The sequence below is a fragment of the Hypanus sabinus genome, chromosome 1 (assembly GCF_030144855.1).
Source record: "Hypanus sabinus isolate sHypSab1 chromosome 1, sHypSab1.hap1, whole genome shotgun sequence".
Classification (NCBI taxonomy): Eukaryota; Metazoa; Chordata; class Chondrichthyes; order Myliobatiformes; family Dasyatidae; genus Hypanus; species Hypanus sabinus.
In genome coordinates this window covers 135079980-135102298 of record NC_082706.1, presented here as the reverse complement: position 1 = coordinate 135102298, position 22319 = coordinate 135079980, and the positions used below count along the sequence as shown (strand labels likewise).

The window sequence follows — 22319 nt, the reverse complement described above, 5'->3', positions numbered from 1 at the left end:
AAATTTACCTTTCAGAACCTCGATGCTACCCCACTAATGGATAACTGATCTCATTTGGGTCTCAGCTCCACTTCCTTTCATAACTATTGACTCTTCAGTAATCCAAAACTTGGTTCATTTCTGCTCTGATTATGTTCGTTGGCACAGCATCCACTGCTCTCCGGCTCACGATGTGGGAACTCAAGTGCAGAGGGAAGATAGATTCCAATGTAGAGACAGCAACCAGAGTCTATTCATATGAATTCCAAAAGAACATCAGTGGTTCAGCTGAGTGACAGTATGAGACAATGATTCTCAAAACTAGGGTCCCATGATAACCATCTGCTTAAATAATACAAGTAACACGGAAATCCTCAGTCAATCAAAGTAAACTTAACAAGTTTAAATGGAAAGCACTGGGAACCTACAATACGAAGAGTAAGTCACTCAAGTGAAAACATAAGGAATGCTATACAATTAATAATCCTCATTAAACAACAATTAACCATTTCAGGTCCGTGTGAAAACCTTGGCTCCCCACACAGGCCTTCCAGGTCAATGAATTCCAAAGATTCAACACCCACAGAGGGAATACTTTCCTGTCTCTGCATTCAATAGTCAACCATCTCTATAAACTGCCTTCAAGGTTAAGCAGACTTTTCTTACTGTTTAACTATGAAGATAGCAGAGGGGTTCAATATTAGACCATAATACGTGAGAACAGAATCAGACTACTCAAGCCACAAAGTGCTCAGCTATTTGATCATGCTGAATTATTTTCCCCCTCAACCCAATTCTTCTACTTTCTCCTCTGTAGCTGAGGAAAATTAGTCAGCTCCATCATGGGTACTAGCCTCCTTAGTATCCAAGATACCTTCAAGGAGAGGTGCCTTAGGAAGGCAGTGTCCATCATTAAGGATTCCCACAACCTAGTACATGCCCTCTTCACGCTGTTACTGTCAGGAAAGAGGCACTCAGCAGTTCAAGAAAATCTTCTTCCCCTCTGCCATTCGATTTCTAAATGGACATTGAATCCATGAACACTACGTCATGCTTTTTTATTTTGTTTTTTTAATTTTAGCTTTACTATAAATAGTTAAGTTAAAATAAGTATTATAAATAATACTTTGTACACATATATGTATACACACACATATATACAGACTTAGAGCAATGGTTTTTCTTTCTTATATTTATTTATCATGTATTGCAGCCATAAAGTTAACAAATATCATAACATATGCCAGTGATATGAAACCAGATTCTGATCAGGAACTGATCAACTTCCTCTTCTAATATACCTAATAACTTATACTCCACAGTAGTCCATTCTAAAGAGATGTCCTTCTATTCTAAAGCTGTGCCCTCTGGGTCCTAGACTTTCCCATTATTGGAAACATCTTCTCCACGTCCACTCTGTCTAGGTCTAATATATTGGTGGACCAAATACTCCCAAAACATTACGCCACTCATTCCTGAGATTATTCTTGTAAACCTCCTCTGGATCCTTTCCTGTGCCAGCACATGCTTTCTTACAAATGGGGCCCAAAACAATTCAATGTGGTCTGACTGATATTTTTGTAAATTCTAAGCATTATATCTTTGTATTTATACATTAATCATCTCAATGAATTGCATTTACCTTTCCTATGCTAACTTAAACTACAAGTTATCCTTTAGGGAATCCTGCACTGGAACTCCCTTTGCACCTCTGACTACTGAACTTGCTTCCCATATAGAAGGGTGTCTATCCCTTTACTCCTTCTTCCAAAGTGCAATAAACATACTCATCCTTCTGCTGTATTCCATCTGTCACTTCTTTACTCATCCTCCTAATCTGTATAAGTCCTTCTGCTGACTCTCTGCTTTCTCAACACTACCTGCCCCTCCACCTATCGTTGTATCTTCCACAAATTTGGCCACAGAGCACTCAATTCCATCACCCCAATCATAAACATATAATGTGAAGAGAAGCAGTCCCAACACTGACCCCCGTGGAACACCTCTAGTCATCTGCAGCCATCTGAAGAGATATCCACTCCCACTCTTTCCCTACTGCTAGTCAGCCAATCTTCTCACCCTATTAGTATCTTTCCTGTAATACCATATGCTCTTGTTTAGCAGCTTCATGTTCAACACCTGTTTATGGCCTTCTGAAAATGCAAATAATCTACGTCCTCGAACTCTCCTTTGTCTTTAGAATATATAACATAGACGTCTACAGCTCATTTCAGGCTCTTCAGCCCACAATGGTATGTTGACCATGTAATCTGCTCTAGAAATTGCCTAGAATTACCCTACTGCATAGCCCTCTATTTTCCTAAACTCTATGTACCTATCTAAGAGTCTCTTAGAAGACCCTATTGTATTCGCCTCCACTGCCATCACCGGCAGTGCATTCCACGCACCACGACTCTCTGTGTACAAAAAAAAAATTAAGAACTGGCGTCTGTTCTCAATGTGCTTCTGAGCACAAACTCCTAGCTCCCAAAATATGCCCCCCTTTGTTACAGTATTAAGTTGTGTCTCCCTTAACATACAGTACAACTAACTAGATAAGACTTATGCCTAATAGAGACAAATCAAACATGACCTCATTTAGCCTGAAACGTCGACTGTACTATTTTCCACAGATGCTGCCCAGCCTGCTGAGTTTCTCCAGCATTTTGTGTGTTGTTGTCCTCAATTATGCATTAAGAAGCTGGGATATACATTTTAAAATGTGGCCATTGCATGACTTCCCTGAACACATACTAAAGTTTTCAATGGGCTCCAATTAATATGAACATTTATCTATTGTCTTTCGCTGTGTAGTTTCTATGGTACAGAATCAGAATGTCCTATACCCAATGATTAGTTTCATAAGACTACTTAAGTGGTTCCCTGAAACAATAATTTGGACTTTTGACTTCGCAATCTACCTCATTATATTCTAGCACCTTGTTGTTTACCTGGACGGTACTTACTCTGTTGCTGTTATATTTTGTATTCTGTTATTGTTTTACCTTGTTCTATCACAATGCACCATGTAATGATTTGATCTGTATGAACTTTACACGTGACAAGCGCTTCACTGTATTGGGGTACATGTGACGATAATCAACCAATGACAGTACATTTAAAATGTCATTTAAAGTTATATTGTATATAGGCTTTATCTCAGAGTACTTGGAGGCACACAATAAAATGCCAAAGTCAGCATGGTTTCCTTAAGGGGAAATCTTCCCTGACAAGTATGCTGAAATCCTTTGAGGAAATTACAGACACGATAGACTATGGAGAACCAGTTATGGACTTTAATTAATCCATAATTATGTTCTCCATAATTTCATCACTCCAGAATAATCCCTAACAGTAACGCTTGTCCATTGGCTACATGCAATAAGCAGGAAAGATGCAAGGTGATGCTCCTGGTGACAGAATGCAATAAAACATTAATCATTCTGGAATACACACTCTGAGAGCTGTGGAAGCAGAAACTTTCTAAATATGTCAAAACTCTCTAAACGAGCACGACTCCCCAGTGTTTAAAAGGTTGTGTGCAGTGCTGGTTAATAGGATTAGCACTGATAGGTTCTTAATCATCAGCATGAAAATGGTGGATCAACAGGTGGTATCACGTGAAATTCTGGAGAAGCTCAGCAGGCCAGTAATGATGAAGGATCTCAGACTAGAAGGTTGACTTTCCTTTCCCTGCCACAGTTGCTGCCTGACCTGCTGAGTTCCTCCAGCATTTTATATGTGTGTTGCTCAAGATTTCCAGTATATGCAGAATTGCTTGTAACTTCATGATGGCGCCATTTTGTTTTCTCAAAGCACTTTGTGTATTTGTGTCAATTATAGTTTGGATCTCAGCGGGTGTATTTTATTTCAATTGTTAGAATGAAGTCACAAGGCCAATCGGACTATTGTTTCCATGCCAATCAAGAAAGAGCTAATGTGTCAAATCCTACTTGGTCCATAGTCCTCCAGATCATTGAACTTCAAGTTCATATCAAAGTATACATTAAATGGTCTAAACAGTATCATATATGTATAGAAGTTCTAACATAAGCTCACAATAGCCAATTCAGTCGGGTAGCTTCTGAGGAGAGAAAAATAGTTATTGTTTCAGTCCAATGACCCTGTATCTGAAATGCTCTGCAGTCTGTGAATAGAGAGGTTGGTACTCGAATCTTGCCAAATTTTTATTGGAATATGTTTGCAAGTGAATGCCCAACTATGATTCAACTCTGTCAGCCTGGAGATTGCATTGTTTAAAAAGGCGATTTTGCTGCTTTTAACTTAATTTCTGGAAAGTGATTGAATTCTCATCAAATTCATTTTGGGCAGACTATTTATTTGTAGAGTGTGTGATGCCTCTGTGGATTTCCGTTACAAAGACAAAATGTTTTGAAATTGAATGGTTTGCTTCCTGTGTAGGTATTCCATTGATCATCAGACAAATATGGGCGGTGCCTTCATCATTGATGCAAGCAGGGGGACCATCGTAACTTCTCAATCCCTCGACCGAGAGGAGACCCCTTGGTACAATGTATCAGTGTGGGCTTCAGAAGCAAGTAAGTTCATACTTAGTAACACCAAAAAATGCTGGAGACACTTGGCAGGTCGGGTGCCTTTGAAATAATCATTAGATTGGAACATTAACTCTCATTCACTCTCCAGTGGTGCTGCCTGACCTACTGAGTGTTTCCAGCACTTTATATTTCTCCTTCAGATTTACACCATTGACTATTTTGTTTTCATTTTAAAAGTACATTCTTAATCATATAGTTTTTGATTTTCAATAGAAGCTTCCCACATCAGGCTGTTTTTCACAAAGTAATTATTTTGTTAATTTCTTTAATTTAGTTAAGAACAGTTCTGATGTGGGTCTTGTATTTTACATGTACAAGGGAAGAGTTGTATCTCAATAACAATTCCATTGCTTAAACATTTTTCTAATTGCATGAGATTTCTCTGTGTATTGTTTAATAATTCTGGATTATCAATCTATTAATACAATCAGAAATCTGCTGTTACCTATAGTTTACAAAGCAGAATGAACAGAGACATTAATCTCAAACAAGAGAAAATCTGCAAATGCGGAAAATCCAATCAACACACACAAACTGTTGGAGGAACTCAGCAGACCAGGCAGCATCTATGGAAAAGAGTAAACAGTCAACATATCGAGCTGCAATCCTTCTCGAGCATTTTGTGTGTATTACCTACAGCCATTAATCTGACCATCATTCTCTCTTCAGCGTCCAAACCTTGAACATCCTCAAAACCTGGCACATAGTGGAAGGCAATAATTTTATTATGTTAATCCTTTCAGCTCACTTATTATGTTATGTGATCTATCACCACCAAAGTGCAATTAGTAGGACTAATTTCCCGAATAGTACTTCAATCCAGTTTCAAGAAGTCTAGCACCTCCTCATCATTGAGAATCATAGGGTTGTGCAACACAGAAATGGGTTCTGCATCTGAAGGTGTTCATGCTGATCATTATTCTAATCACACTTACCCATTTTAGGTGCATTGCCCTCGATGTCAGACATTTATAACAGCTCATTAAAGACTTGAATCTTTTCTTTAAACCCATAAACCAGATGGAAAATCAGTGCAGATGAGAAGAACAACATCACGCAACAAGGCAAGAGATAGCACAGTAAAGAATTGATGAGAAAAAGTTGTAGTTAAGTGACTTACCCCTCAAACAGGACCCCACTACAGCCAGAGCCATCAGCCATCTTTACTTCACTACCCCTCTCTCCTATTCCAACCTCAGTCCTTTCGAACACACTGCTCTCCACTCTCTCCTCATTCACCAATAAACCCGCAGATAAGGAGAGTGCTGTTGAAGTCTGGTGGACTGACCTCTACCTTGCAAAGGCCAGGCAACAACAATCAGACACCTTCGCTTACTTACCCCCTGAAATGGACCCCGCTAAGGAGCACCAGCCATTGTCGCCCACATCATCACCGACTTTATTAACTTTGGGGATCTCCCATCCACTCCCAGCAACCTCATAGTTCCTTCACCCTGCACCTCCCATTTCTGTCTCCTACCCGAGATCCACAAACTGTCCAGACAGATCCAATGTTTCTGCTTGTTCCTAGCCCTCTGAACTTGTACCTGCATACCTCGACTCAGTTTTATATCCCCTGGTTCATTTCCTTCCTACCTACAACCCTGACACTTCACATGTTCTTGATCTTTTCAATTATTTCAAGTTCACCAATCATCTTATTTTCATTATGGATGTTTAGTCCACAAACTCCTCCATCCCCTATCAGAAAGGCCTCAAAACTCTCCTTTTCTTTCTTGATACCACACCCAACCAGCTTCCCCTCACCACCACTCTCCTCCAACTGGCAGAACTTGTCCAAACTCTCAATGATTTCTCCTTTGGCCCCTCCCACTTCCTTCAAACAAGAGGTGTAGCCATGGGCATTCACATGGGTCCTAGCTGTCTTTTTTCAGCTATGTGTAACAGTCTATGTTCCAAGTCTACGCCGGTATTACTCCCCTACTTTTCCTATGCTATATTGATGAGGCATTGGTGCTGCTTCCTGCAGTCATGCCAAGTTCGTTGACTTCATCAACTTTGTCTCCAACTTCCACCCTGCCCTCAAATGTACCTCCCTCCCCTTTCTCGATTATTGTTTCCATCTCTTGCATCAGCTTATCTACTTGTATCTTTTATAAACCCACTGAATCTCGCAACTACCTGGACTATATCTCTTCCCACCCTGTTACTTATAAAAACGCCATCCCCTTCTCTCAACTCCTCCGTCCCCATCACATCTGCTCTCAGGTTGAGGTTTTTCATTCCAGAACTAAGGAGATGTCCTCCTTCAAATAAAGGGGATTCCCTTCCTCCACCATCAATACTGCCCTCAACCACATTTCTTCCATTTCACACACATCTGCCCTCACTCCATCCTTCTGCCTCCACATCCAGCACATAATTCTCCGCAACTTCCGCCCTCTCCATCAGAATCCCACTGCCAAACATGTCTTTCCCTCACTTTCTGCTTTCCACTGGAATCGCTCTCTATATAACTCCCTTGTTCATTCATCCCTCCCCACTGATCTCCCTCCTGTCACTTATCCTTGCAAGTGGAACAAGTGCTACACCTGCCCCAACACCTCCTCGCTCACTATCATTCAGGGCTCCAAGCAGTTCTTCCAGGTGAGGTGGCACTTCATCTATGAGTCTGTTGGGGTCATCTACTGTATCCAGTGTGGCCTCCTGTATATTGGTGAGACCTGGCGTAGATTGGGAGACTGCTTTGAGTACCCATGCTCCATCCCCCAGTAAAAGCAGGATCTCCCAATGGCCAGACATTTTTAAAAACATTTTTATATCTGGAAATTTTTTTCCCGGACCCCTTGAATTAGAATTATATTAACCATAGCTTAGAAAACAAAAAATTATCCATAAAATAAAAACAAACATGGCAGAAATAAATTTCAATGTAATAACCAAGTGTGTCTATTAGACCTCTAATAACAGAAAAGACTACCATTCAACGATGTGCTTCACCACTACATTCACCACTATTTCCCTCAGGAAACTTGAATATTTGCCCCATTTTTATGTATAGATGTCCAATCTATCAAACTGTTTGTAAGACATGTATTCAAAAGCTGCTTCTTTGGCTACTTCTGTGACCCACTCTTGAAATGATGGTCCGTCTCCCCCCAGTTCCTCCAACCTCTATGTATAATTTGGATCCAATTTGAGAGTGTTTATCCCCAAGTAACCCAAGTGTGTCTCCCAATACAAAAGTCTGGGGCAGAAAGGGAGTTGAATATCTGAAACTTCACCAATATACTTATGTAAATTCTTGAATTCTGGGACAGGACCAGAGAGCACGTACTAAGTCCCCTTTATCCGCCTTATAGCACCAACATTCAGCGGTATTTTTCAACCCTAATCTATGTAACCTTGCTGGAGTCCAGTAGAAATGGTGTAGGGTCTTAAACTGAATAAGACGCACCCTCAGGTCTCTTGATATTGTCTTGACATTTTTGCAGATCTTGTCTCACTCTTTTGTCTCAAAAGTCACATTTAGGTCTTTTTCCCATGCTCTTTTAAGGCCCAAAAGAATTTTTTCCCCAGAAATTTGTGTTAAAGCTGAAAAATAAGTTGAACTTTTGCCATATGCAGCCAGTACAGTAGACAGTATCATAGCAACTTGTGGGGGTTGCTGTGTAGAACCAAAAGTTGTATGTGGCAAATGACGCAGTTGAAGATATCTCCAAAATTGTGACCTAGAAATATCATACTGCTGGGTTAATTGATTAAAAGATTTTAAACTATCACCATTATAAACGTCTCCCAATTTAATTATGCATTTCCCTTGCCATTACCTCCAGATGAAAGGGGACTTGTCAATCCACAACTTTGGATTCATCCAGATACATGAGGCTTCATTCAAGTATGGATTAAATTTAAATAATCTGGCTAGTTTATTCCAGAACAAATGCATATGCGATATAATTGTGTGAGACCTTGCCTCAGGAGGTAACTTGACAGACAAACATTGTGATGGAGGGATAGGAGGAAGAAGAGAACACTCAATACGATACCAAGAAGGCGCTCTCTCCGGAGGGAGAGAACAATCTGCTAAATGTTTAAGAGTATAGGCATTGTATTAATATATTAACTTTGGCAAACCTAAGCTCCCCTACTTTCAACTGGCAATTGTAATTTGTTAAAGTTTAAACGTGGGCATTTACCATTCCAAATAAAAGCCTTAGTTATTTTATCAAATTGCTTAAAATATGTTAATGGGATTTGCACTGGTAACGATTGGGACAGTTAATTAATCTTTGGAATGCTATTCATCTTCAAGGCATTCACTTTTCCCGACATTGACAGATACAGTGATGACCATCTGTCTACATCACATGAAATACTCTGCAATAATGGATCAAAATTTACCTTTACTAAATTCTTCAATTGAGGGGGAAAGTTAATACCTAAATATTGTATACCCTTCTTTTGGCCACCCCTTTTTAATTCTGCTTCCCATTCCCATTCTGACATGTCAGTCCATGGCCTCCTCTACTGCCACAATGAGGCCACACTCAGTTTGCAGGAGCAACACCTTATATTCCGTCTGGTTAACCTCCAACCTGATGGCATGAACATCAATTTTTTGAACTTTTGTAATGCTCCCCCTGCCCACCTTCACCCTTTTTCATTCACATTTCCCTCTTTCCCTTTATCTCCTTACCTTTCCATCATCTCTGCCTGGCACTCTTCCCCCTTCCCTTTCTTCCATGGCCTTCTGTCCTCTCGTTTCAGATTCCCTCTTTCCCCTTTCTCTAGCCCTTTATCTCTTTCATCAATTGACTTCCCAGCTCTTTACTTCATCCCTCTCCCTGTTTCACATATCATCTACTACCTTGTATTCCTTCCTCCCCTCCCCCAACTTCTTAAGCTGACTTCTCATTTTTTTTTACCAGTCCTGATGAAGGGTCTCAGCCTGAAATGTCAACTGTTTACTCTTTTCCATAGATGCTGTCAGGCCTGCTGTGTCTCTCCAGCAGTTTTTTGTGTTCCTTAAATGAGAGAGGAAGATTTGATCTCCCATCTTCCTGCCTCTCTGAAGAAGAGGACACCATTCAGCCCACATCTTCCCTAACTAGTTCTATCATTTAGAAGCATGATCAATCTGTGACCTAACCTAATATTCCTTATTCCTTAATAGTTTTGGTTAATAAAAATCAATTGACATTAGATATAAAATATACAATTACCACACAATCAATGGTGCTGGAGTGTGGTGACTCTATGTAAACTATATCCAACAGATTCCCTCATAATTTCAATTTTCCATTCATATCCCAGTCCATCATGTAATCTAGCTTTCTCTCCCTTGACTCCATCTACATTTCCTCTTTCCTCCGAAAAGCAGCTGACATATCTGGGGACACCCCTCCCACCCTTGTTATTCTCTCATCTCCTTGACCTCTCCTATTGAGCAGAAGATACAAAAGCTTGAAAGCATGTAGCACTGAGCTCAAGTACACTTTTTACCCTGCTGTTATATTGGCATTGGTTTATTATTGTCACGTATCAAGATACAGTGAGAAGTTTGTTTATGCGGATCAAATCATTACACAGTGCATTGAGAAAGAATAATGTAAAACAACAACAATGAAGAATGAAGAGTAAAAGCTACCAAAAGAGTGTAATGGAGGTAAACAATAATGAGGTAGACTGTGAGGCCTAAGATTCATATTTTTGAACAAAAAGTCCATTTAAGAGTCTGGTAACAGTGGGAAAGAAGCTGTCCTCGAGCCTGGTGGTACATGACTTCAGGATTGTGTATCTTCTGCTCAATTGGGGAGGGGAAATGAAAGAATGTCTGAGGTGGGTGAGATTTTTGATTATGCAGGTTACTTTACTGCTGCAGTTTGAAGTATAGATCCATAGAGGGGTGACTGATTCCTGTGATATGCTGAGATATGCTGTGATATGCCATACCAAGCCTTTATGCTTTCTATGGTGCATTGATAAAAATTGGTATAGTTGGTAATACTATAAGTCTGTTGAATGGACCTCTTGTATGCTAAAGATGAACAATTGATTTCCTGGTCTACTCGTGACCCTTGCACTTTATTTGCCAACCTGAAATGCACTTTCTCTGTGGCTGTAACATTATCTTCTGCATTCTGTTTGCTTTGTACTGCCTCAATGCACTCATGGTATGATTGGCTTGGGTGGCACACGTAGTTTTATTTTACCTTGTATCAGTACATGGCAACAAACCAATACCATTCATGGAAGAGGTTCAAAATTGCAATCAAACTGTCTAGTATGATTACTTGTTCCATTTCACATTATCTGTATATTATAATAAATATTCTACAACTTCACTTCCAGTTTTCTGTATCCCTGAGACCACAACTCACTTATCTCTATTTAAATGAGGTACTATCATGTAAATAATCTTGCAAGTAGTTTGAAGGATAACACTTGCACATCAATTAGTTTTGGATATATCTCACTGTTCCTCATTGCTAGGTTTAAGCTTAAGAATCCCATATCTGGGAGAACCTACATTACCAGGTCTGCAGATGTTCCAGAAGATGGGTCAGCAAGTTTCTCAGGGACAGTTACAGAAGGGTAGTATCTCTTCTACCTGTGATGCCTACATATCATGTGGTAAATGATATAAAAAGTAGCTTGTTATTACTGAGTCACTACTTAATCAATATTATGAGCTTAGATGATCAAATTCAAAAACTGCGGTGTTAAAAAGACAATCCAATTAATCAGCTCATTCTGGCTGGCACAGTGGTACATCTCGTAGCCTCACATCTCCAGTGACCCGGGTTCAGTCCTGATCTCCAGCACTGTCTAATATATGTTCTCACTGAGTGCATTGATTCCCCTGGAAGCTTCAATTCCTTCCATATCCCAAAAGTAGACAAGCTGGTAAGTTAATTAACCCTAATGGGAGAATTTGTGGGGGAGTTAATTATAGGATTGTAGGGAGAATTAAATGGAATCAGCACAGGAATAATGTAAATGGACACCATTCTTCAGATGGAAGGGACTGTTGCCATGAGTAAAACAAATGGAACATCTTTTAAAATCAGTAACAGTCAGTAATTGTTTCTTTAAGCAATGGCAGGCATTAAGCAAAGTTGTCAGAAGAAGTGATTAATTAGGCTTAGAAGAAAAAGAGGTATAAATATTAGTAAACCCTTCTTCATTATCCCTTCCTTTCTCCAGATGACTCAAAGAAGATTACCTCTGTTTTGATACACATAGGAGTCCTGGATAAGAATGATCACTCTCCGATGTTTCCAATTCCCTACGAAACATTTGTATGTGAAAATGCAAAGTATGGGCAGGTAAGAAATCCCCAGAAGCAGGAAGCTGTTCCTGTTGCAAATTATTCTCACTGGCCATGTGGGAGATGCAAGTATCATTTCAGGAGTTTTTTGAATTCATTCCGTGGAGTGTGGTCCTTAATGTGGGGGAAGTTTACCTGTCTATTTGAGCGAACTTTGGGCTAGATGTCACATATGGGTTTTCAAAAAAACATCAAGGAAAGATTATTTTATGATCTACTAATTTTGGGGGCCTCATTTTTGATACTTTGTTTAATACACAAAATATTTCATGGCCTAAGTTGCAGAATTTATGGAGAGGTAAGTGCAGGTACTTGGAGGCAACAATAGTGCAATGGTTAGTATTGCTGTCTCATGGCTCCAAAGGCCCAGTTTCGATCTTAACATTGTGTGCTGTCAATGTGGAGTTTGCATGTTCTTCTTGGGTTTCCTCTGTGTGTTCTGGTTTCTGACAGATTATTTACCTGTAATGGGGAGATAGCAGGATGATCTGGGTGAGAGGAGATCCAATGGAAATCCAATGAGTAGAACATGGATTCAGTGTCATTGGTCAGCAGAGATTCAATGGGCTGATAGGCCTGTTTATACGTGACCTGACTCTGCAGACCTGCTGGCACAGATGCAATTATGTTGAAAAGAACTCTAGATAAGCAGTTGTCAGAAAAAGATTTATAGAGTTGTGGGGAGAGGGTAATTGGATCAACTTAAAATGAGTTGGCAGAAAAGGGACAGTAATTGTTCACATGAAAAGTTACAGCCTTGGATTGTTATGCCTGGAGAATACTGGAAGATCTGGGTGGATTGGAAGTGGGGAAAATGTTTCTATTAGTAGGAGAATCCAGAATCTGAGGGCACAGGCTCAGATTATAGGTTATTCCTTTAGAACTGAGTTATGGAATTTCTTCTGTCAGAAGTTGGTGAATCTGTAGAATTTGTTGCACAGAGAGGTGGACGCCAAATCAATAAGTGTACTGGAGGCAGAGATGCACCTTTATTGGTAAGGGGCTTAATCGTTACGGGGAGAAGTGAGAGAATGGGGTGGGGGGGGGGGTGAAATCAGCCGGATTTGATGGTTGAAATGACCTGATTCTGCTTCTATGTCAGATGGTCTTGCAAAAACTCAGAGAAGAAATGAGAAGTCTAAAATTAAGGACTGAATCATTTTATGGGTCCTCCAGAACACTTGGATAAATGGAAATTGGTAATAATTCAATTTACAGTAAAGTTCAGAATATAACCTGATGCCTTCTGCAACAGGATCTTCAGGACCTCATGGAGTTTTACCCAATAAATTTATCAAGGGATATGGAGTTGATGTAAGAAGGTGGTCAGGGAGCTCTTAGTTACTGCTCCAGATCCCGAACACGGTCTTCAAGAACTGCAGCCAGATGCTTTTCATGCAGATGTAGTTCCCTGGGAGACTTTGGTGCTCCCAGGACTCTAATATCTGGCATGAAAAAGACACAACAGCCATTTTCTACACTAGGTACAGTGAGAGAAAAAAAGGGAACCTTAACAGTATCTTATCCAGAGCCAACACCTCGTTCAAGCCTAAATTTCCTTTGAGCCAAAGCCTGACACTCCTACCTCATTACTGGCCTACTTCCAACAATGGCCGCCCCACTTGTCCCTTCTGTACTTTCAAACAAATGTCGTTGACCTGTGTAAAACCTCATCCTCGTAGCCTGCTCCGGCCGCTGATTTGACTGTTTGGTCTCTGGAACTGAGTCCGGCTCTGTGATGCAGAAAGGAAGGGGGGAAGAAAAGGCATGTTGTGGTGATAGGGGATTCATTAGTTAGAGGAATGGACAGGAGGGTCTGTGGACAAGAACAAGATTTCCGGATGTTATGTCACCTTCCTGGTGCCAGAGCCTGGGACATCTCTGATCTAGTGCTCAAGATTCTTAAGTGGGAGAGTGAATGGCCAGAGGTCGTTGTCTATGTAGGTACCAATGACAGGGGTAGGATTAGAGACCTTGAAGTAAAAGAACCTTTGGGGGAAAGTGGTCAAGAAATTTGAAAAGGTGAAGCTAATGTCAGATGTATTAGTATTACAGAGGAGTAAAGGGAATTACAGCGGCATTGAAAGGAGTCGGCTAGAATTGTTTGGAAAAGTCCACTGGCAGGGATGACGGCAGAGCAGCAATGGCTGGAATTTCTGGAAGCAATTGGAAAGGCACAGGATATATATACATCCCAAAGAGGAAGAAGTATTCTAAGGGCAAGATGACATAACTGTTTAACAAGAGAAATCAAAGCCAACATAAAAGCCAAGATAGGGCATATAATAGACCAAAAATTAGTGGGAAATTACAGGATTGAGAAGCTTTTAAAAACCAACATAAGGCAACTAAAAGAAAGTCATTAAGACAGTAAAGATGGAATACAAAAGTAAGCTAGCCAATAATATTAAATAGGACGTCAAATGTTTCTTCAGATACATAAAGTGTAAAAGAGAGGTGAGAGTAGTCGATATTGGACTGCTGCAAAATGATGTTGGAGGGGTAGAATGGAGGCCAAAGAAATGGTGGATGAACTGAATAAGTATTTTGTATCAGTCTTCACTGTGGGAGACACCAGCAGAATGATTCAAATTCAAGGTGTTAGGGGTTGTGAAGTGTGTGGAGTTACCATTACTAGAGAGAAGGTTCTTGGGAAAATAAAATGTTTGAAGGTAAGTAAGTCACCTGGAGCAAAAGGTGTACACCCCAATATTCTAAAAGTGGTCTGTGAAGAGATTGTGGAAGCATTAGTAATGATCTTTCAAAAATCACTAGAGTCTGGAATGCTGAGCACTGCTGAGTCCTCATAGAGTATTGTGAACAGTTCTGGGCCCCTTATTTAGAAAAGATGTACTGAAACTGGAGAGATTTCAAAGAAGATTCATGAAAATGATTCCAGGATTGAATGTCATGTATTTACAGAATTCAGAAGAATGAGGGATGACCTCATTGAAGGTTATGGAATGGTGAAAGGCCATGACAGAGTGGATGTGGAGAGGATGTTTCCTATGGTGTAAATCTAAGGCTTAAGGGCACAACCTCAGAATAGAGGGGGATCCTTTTAGAGTAGAAATGAGGAGGAGGGATTTCTTTAGACAGAGAATGCCGAATCTGTGGAATTCTTGACCACAGGCAGCTGTGGAGGCCAAGGCTTTGTGTATATTTAAGACAGAGGCTGATAGACTCTTGATTGGTCAGGGCATGAAGGAATATGGGGAGAAGGCAGGAGATGGGGGCTGAGAGGAAAATTGGATCAGCCATGATGAAATGGTGGAGCAGACTCAATGGGCCAAATGGCTTAATTTTGCTTCTAGATTTTCTGGTCTTATGGTAAATAATTCTGGCTTCTGATGCTCTGTGTCTGTGATGCTGCTGAAAGTAAGTTTTTCATTGTACATATGCACTTGCGGATATGGTTTTAAAAAATGGCTTTGGGTCTTCAATGTTACTGTTGTTCCTGCTTCAGCCATTACTCCTGGTTGTACATTCCAGACACTAGTCATTCTCTGTACATATTTTTAAGAAGCTATTCCTGTACAAGTGCTTTAAACTTCTTCGCCACCCATCCCAACTCCCTATTTAAAGCTATACCCTATAGTATTTGCCAATAGCACCCTAGCAAAAAAAGACTCTATGCCGTACATAGTTTTAGAAACTTCCTCTCACTTCTTTGCTCAGCGTCTAGCACTCTAGAGTCAACATCCCAAGCTTGTGCATCCTCTCCTTATAACACAAGTTCTCTACTGCAGGCAGCACCCCAGTGAACCTTTCCAAAGACTCTATATCCTTTCTGTAATGAGCTGACTAGAACGGCACACATTAACTCCAAATGAGAATATTTAAAGGTCAATTCCATCCTGCAACCATGATCCAGCTCCTACCAATCAAGCATTGATCAGTCAAAGGGGAGCTGAGATGTTTAGTTCTCATTCCAGGCTGATATTTGAATCTTTCCCTCTTCAGCTCATTCAGACCATTAGTGCAGTGGACAAGGATGATCCGGTGGATGGCCAGCATTTCCGCTTCACTCTTGCTACAGATGCTACCAGTAGTCTCAACTTCACTGTCAGAGATAATCAAGGTAGGTTTAAGACGGCTGAGAGCTTTAAATTCCAAGGAGTGAACATCACCAATAACATGTCGTGATCCAACTACGTAGCTGCTATGGCAAAGAAAGGATATCAATGTATCTACTTCCTCAAAAGGCAAAAGAAGTTTGGCATGTTCGATTGATTCTCTCCAATCCACAGGAAAGCAGCATCTATCATCAAGCACTTCCAACTTCCAGGCCATGCTCTTTTCTCGCTGCTGCCATCAGGAAGAAGATACAGGAGCCTTAGGATCCACACCACGAAGGTCAGGACCAGTTATTACCCCTCAATCATCAGGCTCTTGAACCAGAGGGAATAACTTCACTCAACTTCACTTGCCCCATCACTGAAATGTTCCCACAACCTATGGAGTCACTTTCAGGGCCTCAATCTCATGTTTTCAATATTTACTGCTTATTTATGATTAATATTATTTATTTTTTTCTTTTCCTATTTGCACAGTTCATTGTCCTTTGTACTTTGGTTGTTTGTCCTGTTGTATGCAGTTTTTCATGAATTCTATTGTGTTTCTTTTATTTACTGTTTATGCCCACAGGAAACTGAAACTCTGGGTTGTATATGGTGACATACAGTGTGTGTACTTTGAAAATAAATGCAGTTTGAACTTTGAACTTTTATTGATGCATCACTGAAAGCGTCCTATCTAGATGCATAATGCCTCCGTATGGCAACTGCTCTGCACATGGCTGCAAGAAACTGCAAAGAGTCGTGGATGCAGCTCAAAGCATCAGAAGAACCAGGCTCCACTCTCTGGACTCTGTCTGTACACTTACTACCTTAGTAAAGCAGTCGGCATGATAAATAAACCTCTTGCACCTGGATGTTGTCCCATTTACCTTCAATTGATCAGAAGATACATGAATCTGAAAATGTGTTCTGCCAGGCTCAAGGGTACCTTCCATCCTGCTACTATAAGACTATTGAGTAGTTCCCTTGTATGATAAGTTGGACTCTTAACCTTACAGTTCACCTCATTGTCCACCTTACACCTTATTGTTTACCTGCACTGTACTTTTCTGTAGCTGTTACACTTCATTCTGCATTCTGTTATTGTTTCATATTGTTCTGCCTCAATGCACTGTGTAATGACTTGATCTGTATGAACAGCATGCAAGACAAGTTGTTCCCCTGTATCTTGTTACATGTGACAATAATAATGCCATGCAGAGTTGTGGTCAGGGCTAGGTCTGCTGATGACTCCAACTTTTTGTGCTACTCCCTACTGAGCACATGATTTAACTTAAGTTGCTCTCTTGGCAGCTGCACATTATTGCCGTGCATTTTGCGGTGTGATATAGCATCATTGTGAACCCTGGCATTCAGTAAAGGGCAATGCCAATCCTACAGGAGCTGCAGCTGGATTTCCAGTCTCTGCTTTTGTCAGAGGGAGTGAAATGTTTCTGCCCCCAGAATATTGTAACTTACCAGAGTACTGTAGAGAAACTCTGAGCTCTCTTCTTGTTGTATGCCCTGTAATTTTTTTTAAAGATGTGTCTGTTTCATTTCAGTCAATTGGCACATGAAAACCAAATATGACAGACAGAGAAAAAGCTGGAAATGCTCAGCAGGCTAGGCTATTGAGTATTTAACAAAGGATCTCTGACCCAAAATAGTAATTATATTTCTCTTCCTTGTGATGCAAACTCACCTGAATATTTCTAGTGTCTTCTGTTCTTTTAGCTACCCAATACTGTTTAATTTCTCGTGTATGTATTGTGAGGCATCATATTCTAAGGAACTACTACTTCCTTGCAATTGATCAGATGAACTCAATGGATAAAGTTAAAGACTCTGTTCATTCTTTCTTCTTCCTTGGTATATTCAACTCTATTAAGGGTCCTGCCATTAACTCTGTTTTCCCTTTGTTTAATCTTCCAAAGTGCAGCAACTCATCCTTGTCCAGATTAAACTCCACCTTCTATTTCCTCTACACAAGAAAGAGTGAGTTACCTAATGATCTGATTGAATGATATTGAAAAGAGTTGGACAGTTCTGATATAAACAGAAAGTGAGTAATCTTAAATTATTGGATTTGATATTGAGTCCTGAAGACTGCAATTTATCTGGAGTGAAGATGAGGTTGTCCTTTAGGTTTGCATTGAGCCTCATTGTGACAGTTCAAGAGACCATGCACAGAATGGTCAGAGTAGGAGATGGTGAACTAAAGCGGCAGGCACTTTGGCAATGTAGATGGACACTTGAAAAGGAAGGAACAGTTGGCTCTGTGAATGATGAGGAAGTGCAGATGGAGTCTCTGGTCACCAGCATGTTCAAGTTGAGCCAAATAACTTACGCATGCTTTATATATAGTTCCATGGGATCATGTTTATTATCCAAGCAGACATTGTGACTGGATGTAGATTGGAGGAGTGCCAATCGAGAGTGACTTTGACTTAATGTACCACTGTGTTGTGTTATGTGTCTATTGATATTAACCCATGGAGAATATGCTGGGTGTCCTCTTTGCCACATACACTAAGAAGAGCCAGTTATTGACATCCGGAAGTGGGAAAGTGGACACACCTGTTTCCATCAATGGTGCTGAGGTAGAGATGGTTGAGAGCTTGAAGTTCCCAGGGATAAACATCACCAATAGTCTGTCCTGGTTCAGTTACACGGATGCCACAGATAAGAAAGCTCGCCAGTGCCACTACATCCTCAGGAAGCTGAAGAAATTTGGCATGTCCCCTTTGTCTCTTGCCAATATTTGCAATATATTATAGAAAGCATTCCATCTAGATACATCACAGCCTGGTATGGCAACTGCTCTGCACATAACCGCTTGAGACTATAGAGAATTGTGGGCACAGCTCAGCAGATCCTGAAACCAGCACTCCCTCCATGGACTCTCTATATTTCTCGCTACCTCAGGAAAGCAAAGAACATAATCAATGACGAAACCACTTTGGATATTCTCTCTTCTCACTCCTATTGGACAGAAGATGCAAAAACTGAAAACACATAGAACTAACACTTTAGGATGGCTTCTATCCCATTGTTAAAAGACTATTGAACGATCCCCTAACTTCGTAAGATGAACTCTTGACCTCACAATCATCCTCGTCAAGACCTTGCACGTTATTGACGGGCTGCCTTGCACTTTCTCTATAATATTTTAGATGGTTTTCTGGTACTGTTTTCCCCTATCCCTCCTCAATGTACTACATGAAGGAACAATCTGCAGCAATGGCATACATAGCAGTCTTTCACTGTACCTTGATATGTGACAATAACAGTTTATTAACTTTAATTTTATTTCACTATTTTGCCTAACAAAGATTTTGTGTTACTGTCTTGATCTGCAGATAACACCGCTGCCATTCTGACACGGACAACTGGATTTAATCGCCGGGCACAGGCCTTTTACTTGCTGCCCATCCTGATTGAGGATAATGGGATGCCTTCTCTGAGCAGCACCAATACCCTCACTGTCTTTGTTTGTAAATGCAGTAACAATGGAGTTGGCCAACTATGCAACACTGAAGCTTTCCTGCTCCCTGCTGGCCTTAGCACAGGAGCCCTCATCGCTGTGGTAGTCTGCCTTCTGATGATATTAGGTGAGGAAGCTCACTGCCTTTCTACTAGCACTGTGTGTCATCTGTGGGGGCAAAATGTATGAGGAGGGGGGTTTCACATCAGGACTTGAGATGTTGGATCAACATTAATCATGTCAAGTTATAAGACAGGTAGCTAAATTTACAAATTCCCTCTTTAGTGAGAAAGTTGTGAGAAGGGGCGACTTAATCTGCAGGGAGTGGTGAACCCAATAAGATGTTTGCATTTCATGGCAGGCTTGGCAAACTTGCGAAGAAGGGAATGGAGTTTACACCGATGGATTGAGGTGAATAAATAACAGTTAATGCTAGCTCTCACTGGTGGGAGAATAGAAACACAGAAGCATAGAAAACCCACAGCACAAAACAGGTCTTTCAGCCCACAATGCTGTGCCAAACACATATTTACTTCAGTAATTTCCTAGGCTTACCCATAGCTCTTTATTTTTCTGAGCTCCATGTACTTATCCAGGAGCCTCTTAAAAGACCCTATGGTATCTGCCTCCACCACCATCACTGGCAGCCTATTCCACACTCTCACCACTCTCTGCGTAAAAGAACTTACCCCTGACAGCTCCTCTGTACCTACTTCCAAGCACCTTAAAACTGTGCTCTCTTGTACCAAGCATTTCAGCCCTGGGAAAAAGCCTCTTATTATCCACAAGATCAATGCCTTTAATAATCTTATGCATCTCTATCAGGTCACCTCTCATCCTCCGACGCTTCAAGGAGAAAAGGCTGAGTTCACTCAACCTATTCTCATAGGCATACTCCCCAATCAAGGCAACATCCTTGTAAACCTTCTCTGAACCTTTTCTATGGTTTCCACATCCTTCCTGTACTGAGGTGATCAGAACAGTACTCCAAGTGGGGTCTGACCAGGGTTCTATATAGTTGTAACATTACCTCTCGGCTCTTAATCTCATGGTTGATGAAGGGCCTCTTAAACACGGAGTCAACCTGAGCAGCTGCTTTGTGCATCCTATAGACTCAGACCCCAAGATCCCTCTGATCCTCCGCACTGCCAAGAGTCTTATCATTAATACTACATTCTGCCATCATACCTGACCTACCAAAATAAACCACCTCACACTTATCTAGGTTGAACTCCATCTGCCACTCCTCATCCCAGTTTTGCATTCTATCATTGCCTGGCTGTAACCTTTGACAGCCCTCCACACTATTCTCAACACCTCCAACCTTTGTGTCATCAAAAAATTTACTAACCCATCCCTCCACTTTCCATCCAGGTCATTTATAAAAATCACGAAGAGAAGGGGTACCAGAACAGACCTCAGAGGTACATCACTAGTCACTGACCTCCATGCAGAGAATGACCTGTCTACAACCATTCTTTGCCTTCTGTGGGCAAGCCATTTCTGGATCCACAAAGCAAGGTCTCCTTGGATCCTATGCCTCCTTACTTTCTCAATATGCCTTGCATGGGTACCTTCTCAAATGCCTTGCTGAAATCCATATACACTACATCCACTGCTCTACCTTTGACAAAGCCATGTTGACAATTTCTAAACACATTATGCCTCTCCAAATGTTCATAAATCCTGCCTCTCAGGATCTTTTCCATCAACTTACCAACCACTGAAGTAAGACTCACTGGTCTATAACTTCCTGGGCTATCTCTACTCCCTTTCTTGAATAAGGGAGCAACATCTGCAACCCTCCAATCCTCTGGAACACCTCCAGTTCCCATTGATGATGCAAAGATCATTGCCAGAGGCTCAGCAATCTCCTCCATCGCCTCCCACTGCAGCCTGGGGTACATCCCATCCGGTCCTGGAGGCTTATTCAACTTGATGCTTTCCAAAGCTCCTGTACACCCTCTTTCTAAATGTCTATATGCTCAAGCTTTTCAATCCGCTGTAAGTCATCCCTACAATCACCAAGATCTTTTTTCTGTAGTGAATACTGAAGCAAAGTATTCATTAATTACCTCTGCTATTTCCTCCGGTTTCATACACACTTTTCCATTGTCACACTTGATTGGTCCTATTCTCTCACATCTTATCCTCTTGCTCTTCACATATTTGTAGCATGCCCTGGGGTTTTCCTTTATCTTGCTCACCAAGGCCTTCTCATGGCACCTTCTGACTCTCCTAATTTCATTCTTAAGCTCCTTCCTGCTAGCCTTATAATCTTCTAGAACTCTATCATTACCTAGTTTTTTTAACCTTACACAAGATTTTCTTTTCTTCTTGACGTACCCTACCAACCTTTCCATCTCATTGGAATGTATCTATGCAGGAAGCCACACAAATATCCCTTGAGCATTTGCCACATTTCTGCCATACATTTCCCTGAGAACATCTGATCCTAATTTATGCTTGCAAGTTCCTACCTGATAGCTTCATGTTTCTCCTCAATCCAATTAAACGCTTTCCTCACTTGTCTGTTTCTGTCCCTCTCCAATGCTATGGTAAAGGAGATAGAATTGTGATCATTACCTCCAAAATGCTCTCTCACTGAGAGACCTGGAACCTGACCAGGTTCATTTCCCAATACAGGATTAAGTACTGCCTTTCCTCTTGTAGGCTAATCTACATATTGTGTCAGGAAACCTTCCTGAACACACCTAACAAACTCCACTACATCTAAGCCCCTCGCTCTAAGGAGATGCCAATCAATATTTGGGAAATTAAAATCTCCCACCACGACAACCCTGTTATTATTATACCTTTCCAGAATTTGTCTCCCTATCTGCTTTTTGATGTCCCTGTTACTATTGGGTGATCTATATATATATAAAAAAAACAGTAGAGTTAGTGACCTCTTCCTGTTTCTAACT

At 40.8% G+C, this 22319-nt stretch overlaps 1 protein-coding gene across 1 annotated transcript in view; it reads left to right on the top strand.

The window, feature by feature from the left end:
- LOC132379589 (cadherin-7-like) overlaps positions 1-22319 on the top strand; it is a 61962-nt gene that overhangs the window by 36529 nt on the left and 3114 nt on the right. Inside the window, exons 5-8 of the mRNA XM_059947713.1 lie at positions 4402-4538; positions 11727-11848; positions 15814-15931; positions 19268-19519. Of these exons, the coding sequence (XP_059803696.1) occupies positions 4402-4538; positions 11727-11848; positions 15814-15931; positions 19268-19519 (629 nt within the window). The remainder of the gene's footprint in view (positions 1-4401; positions 4539-11726; positions 11849-15813; positions 15932-19267; positions 19520-22319) is intronic.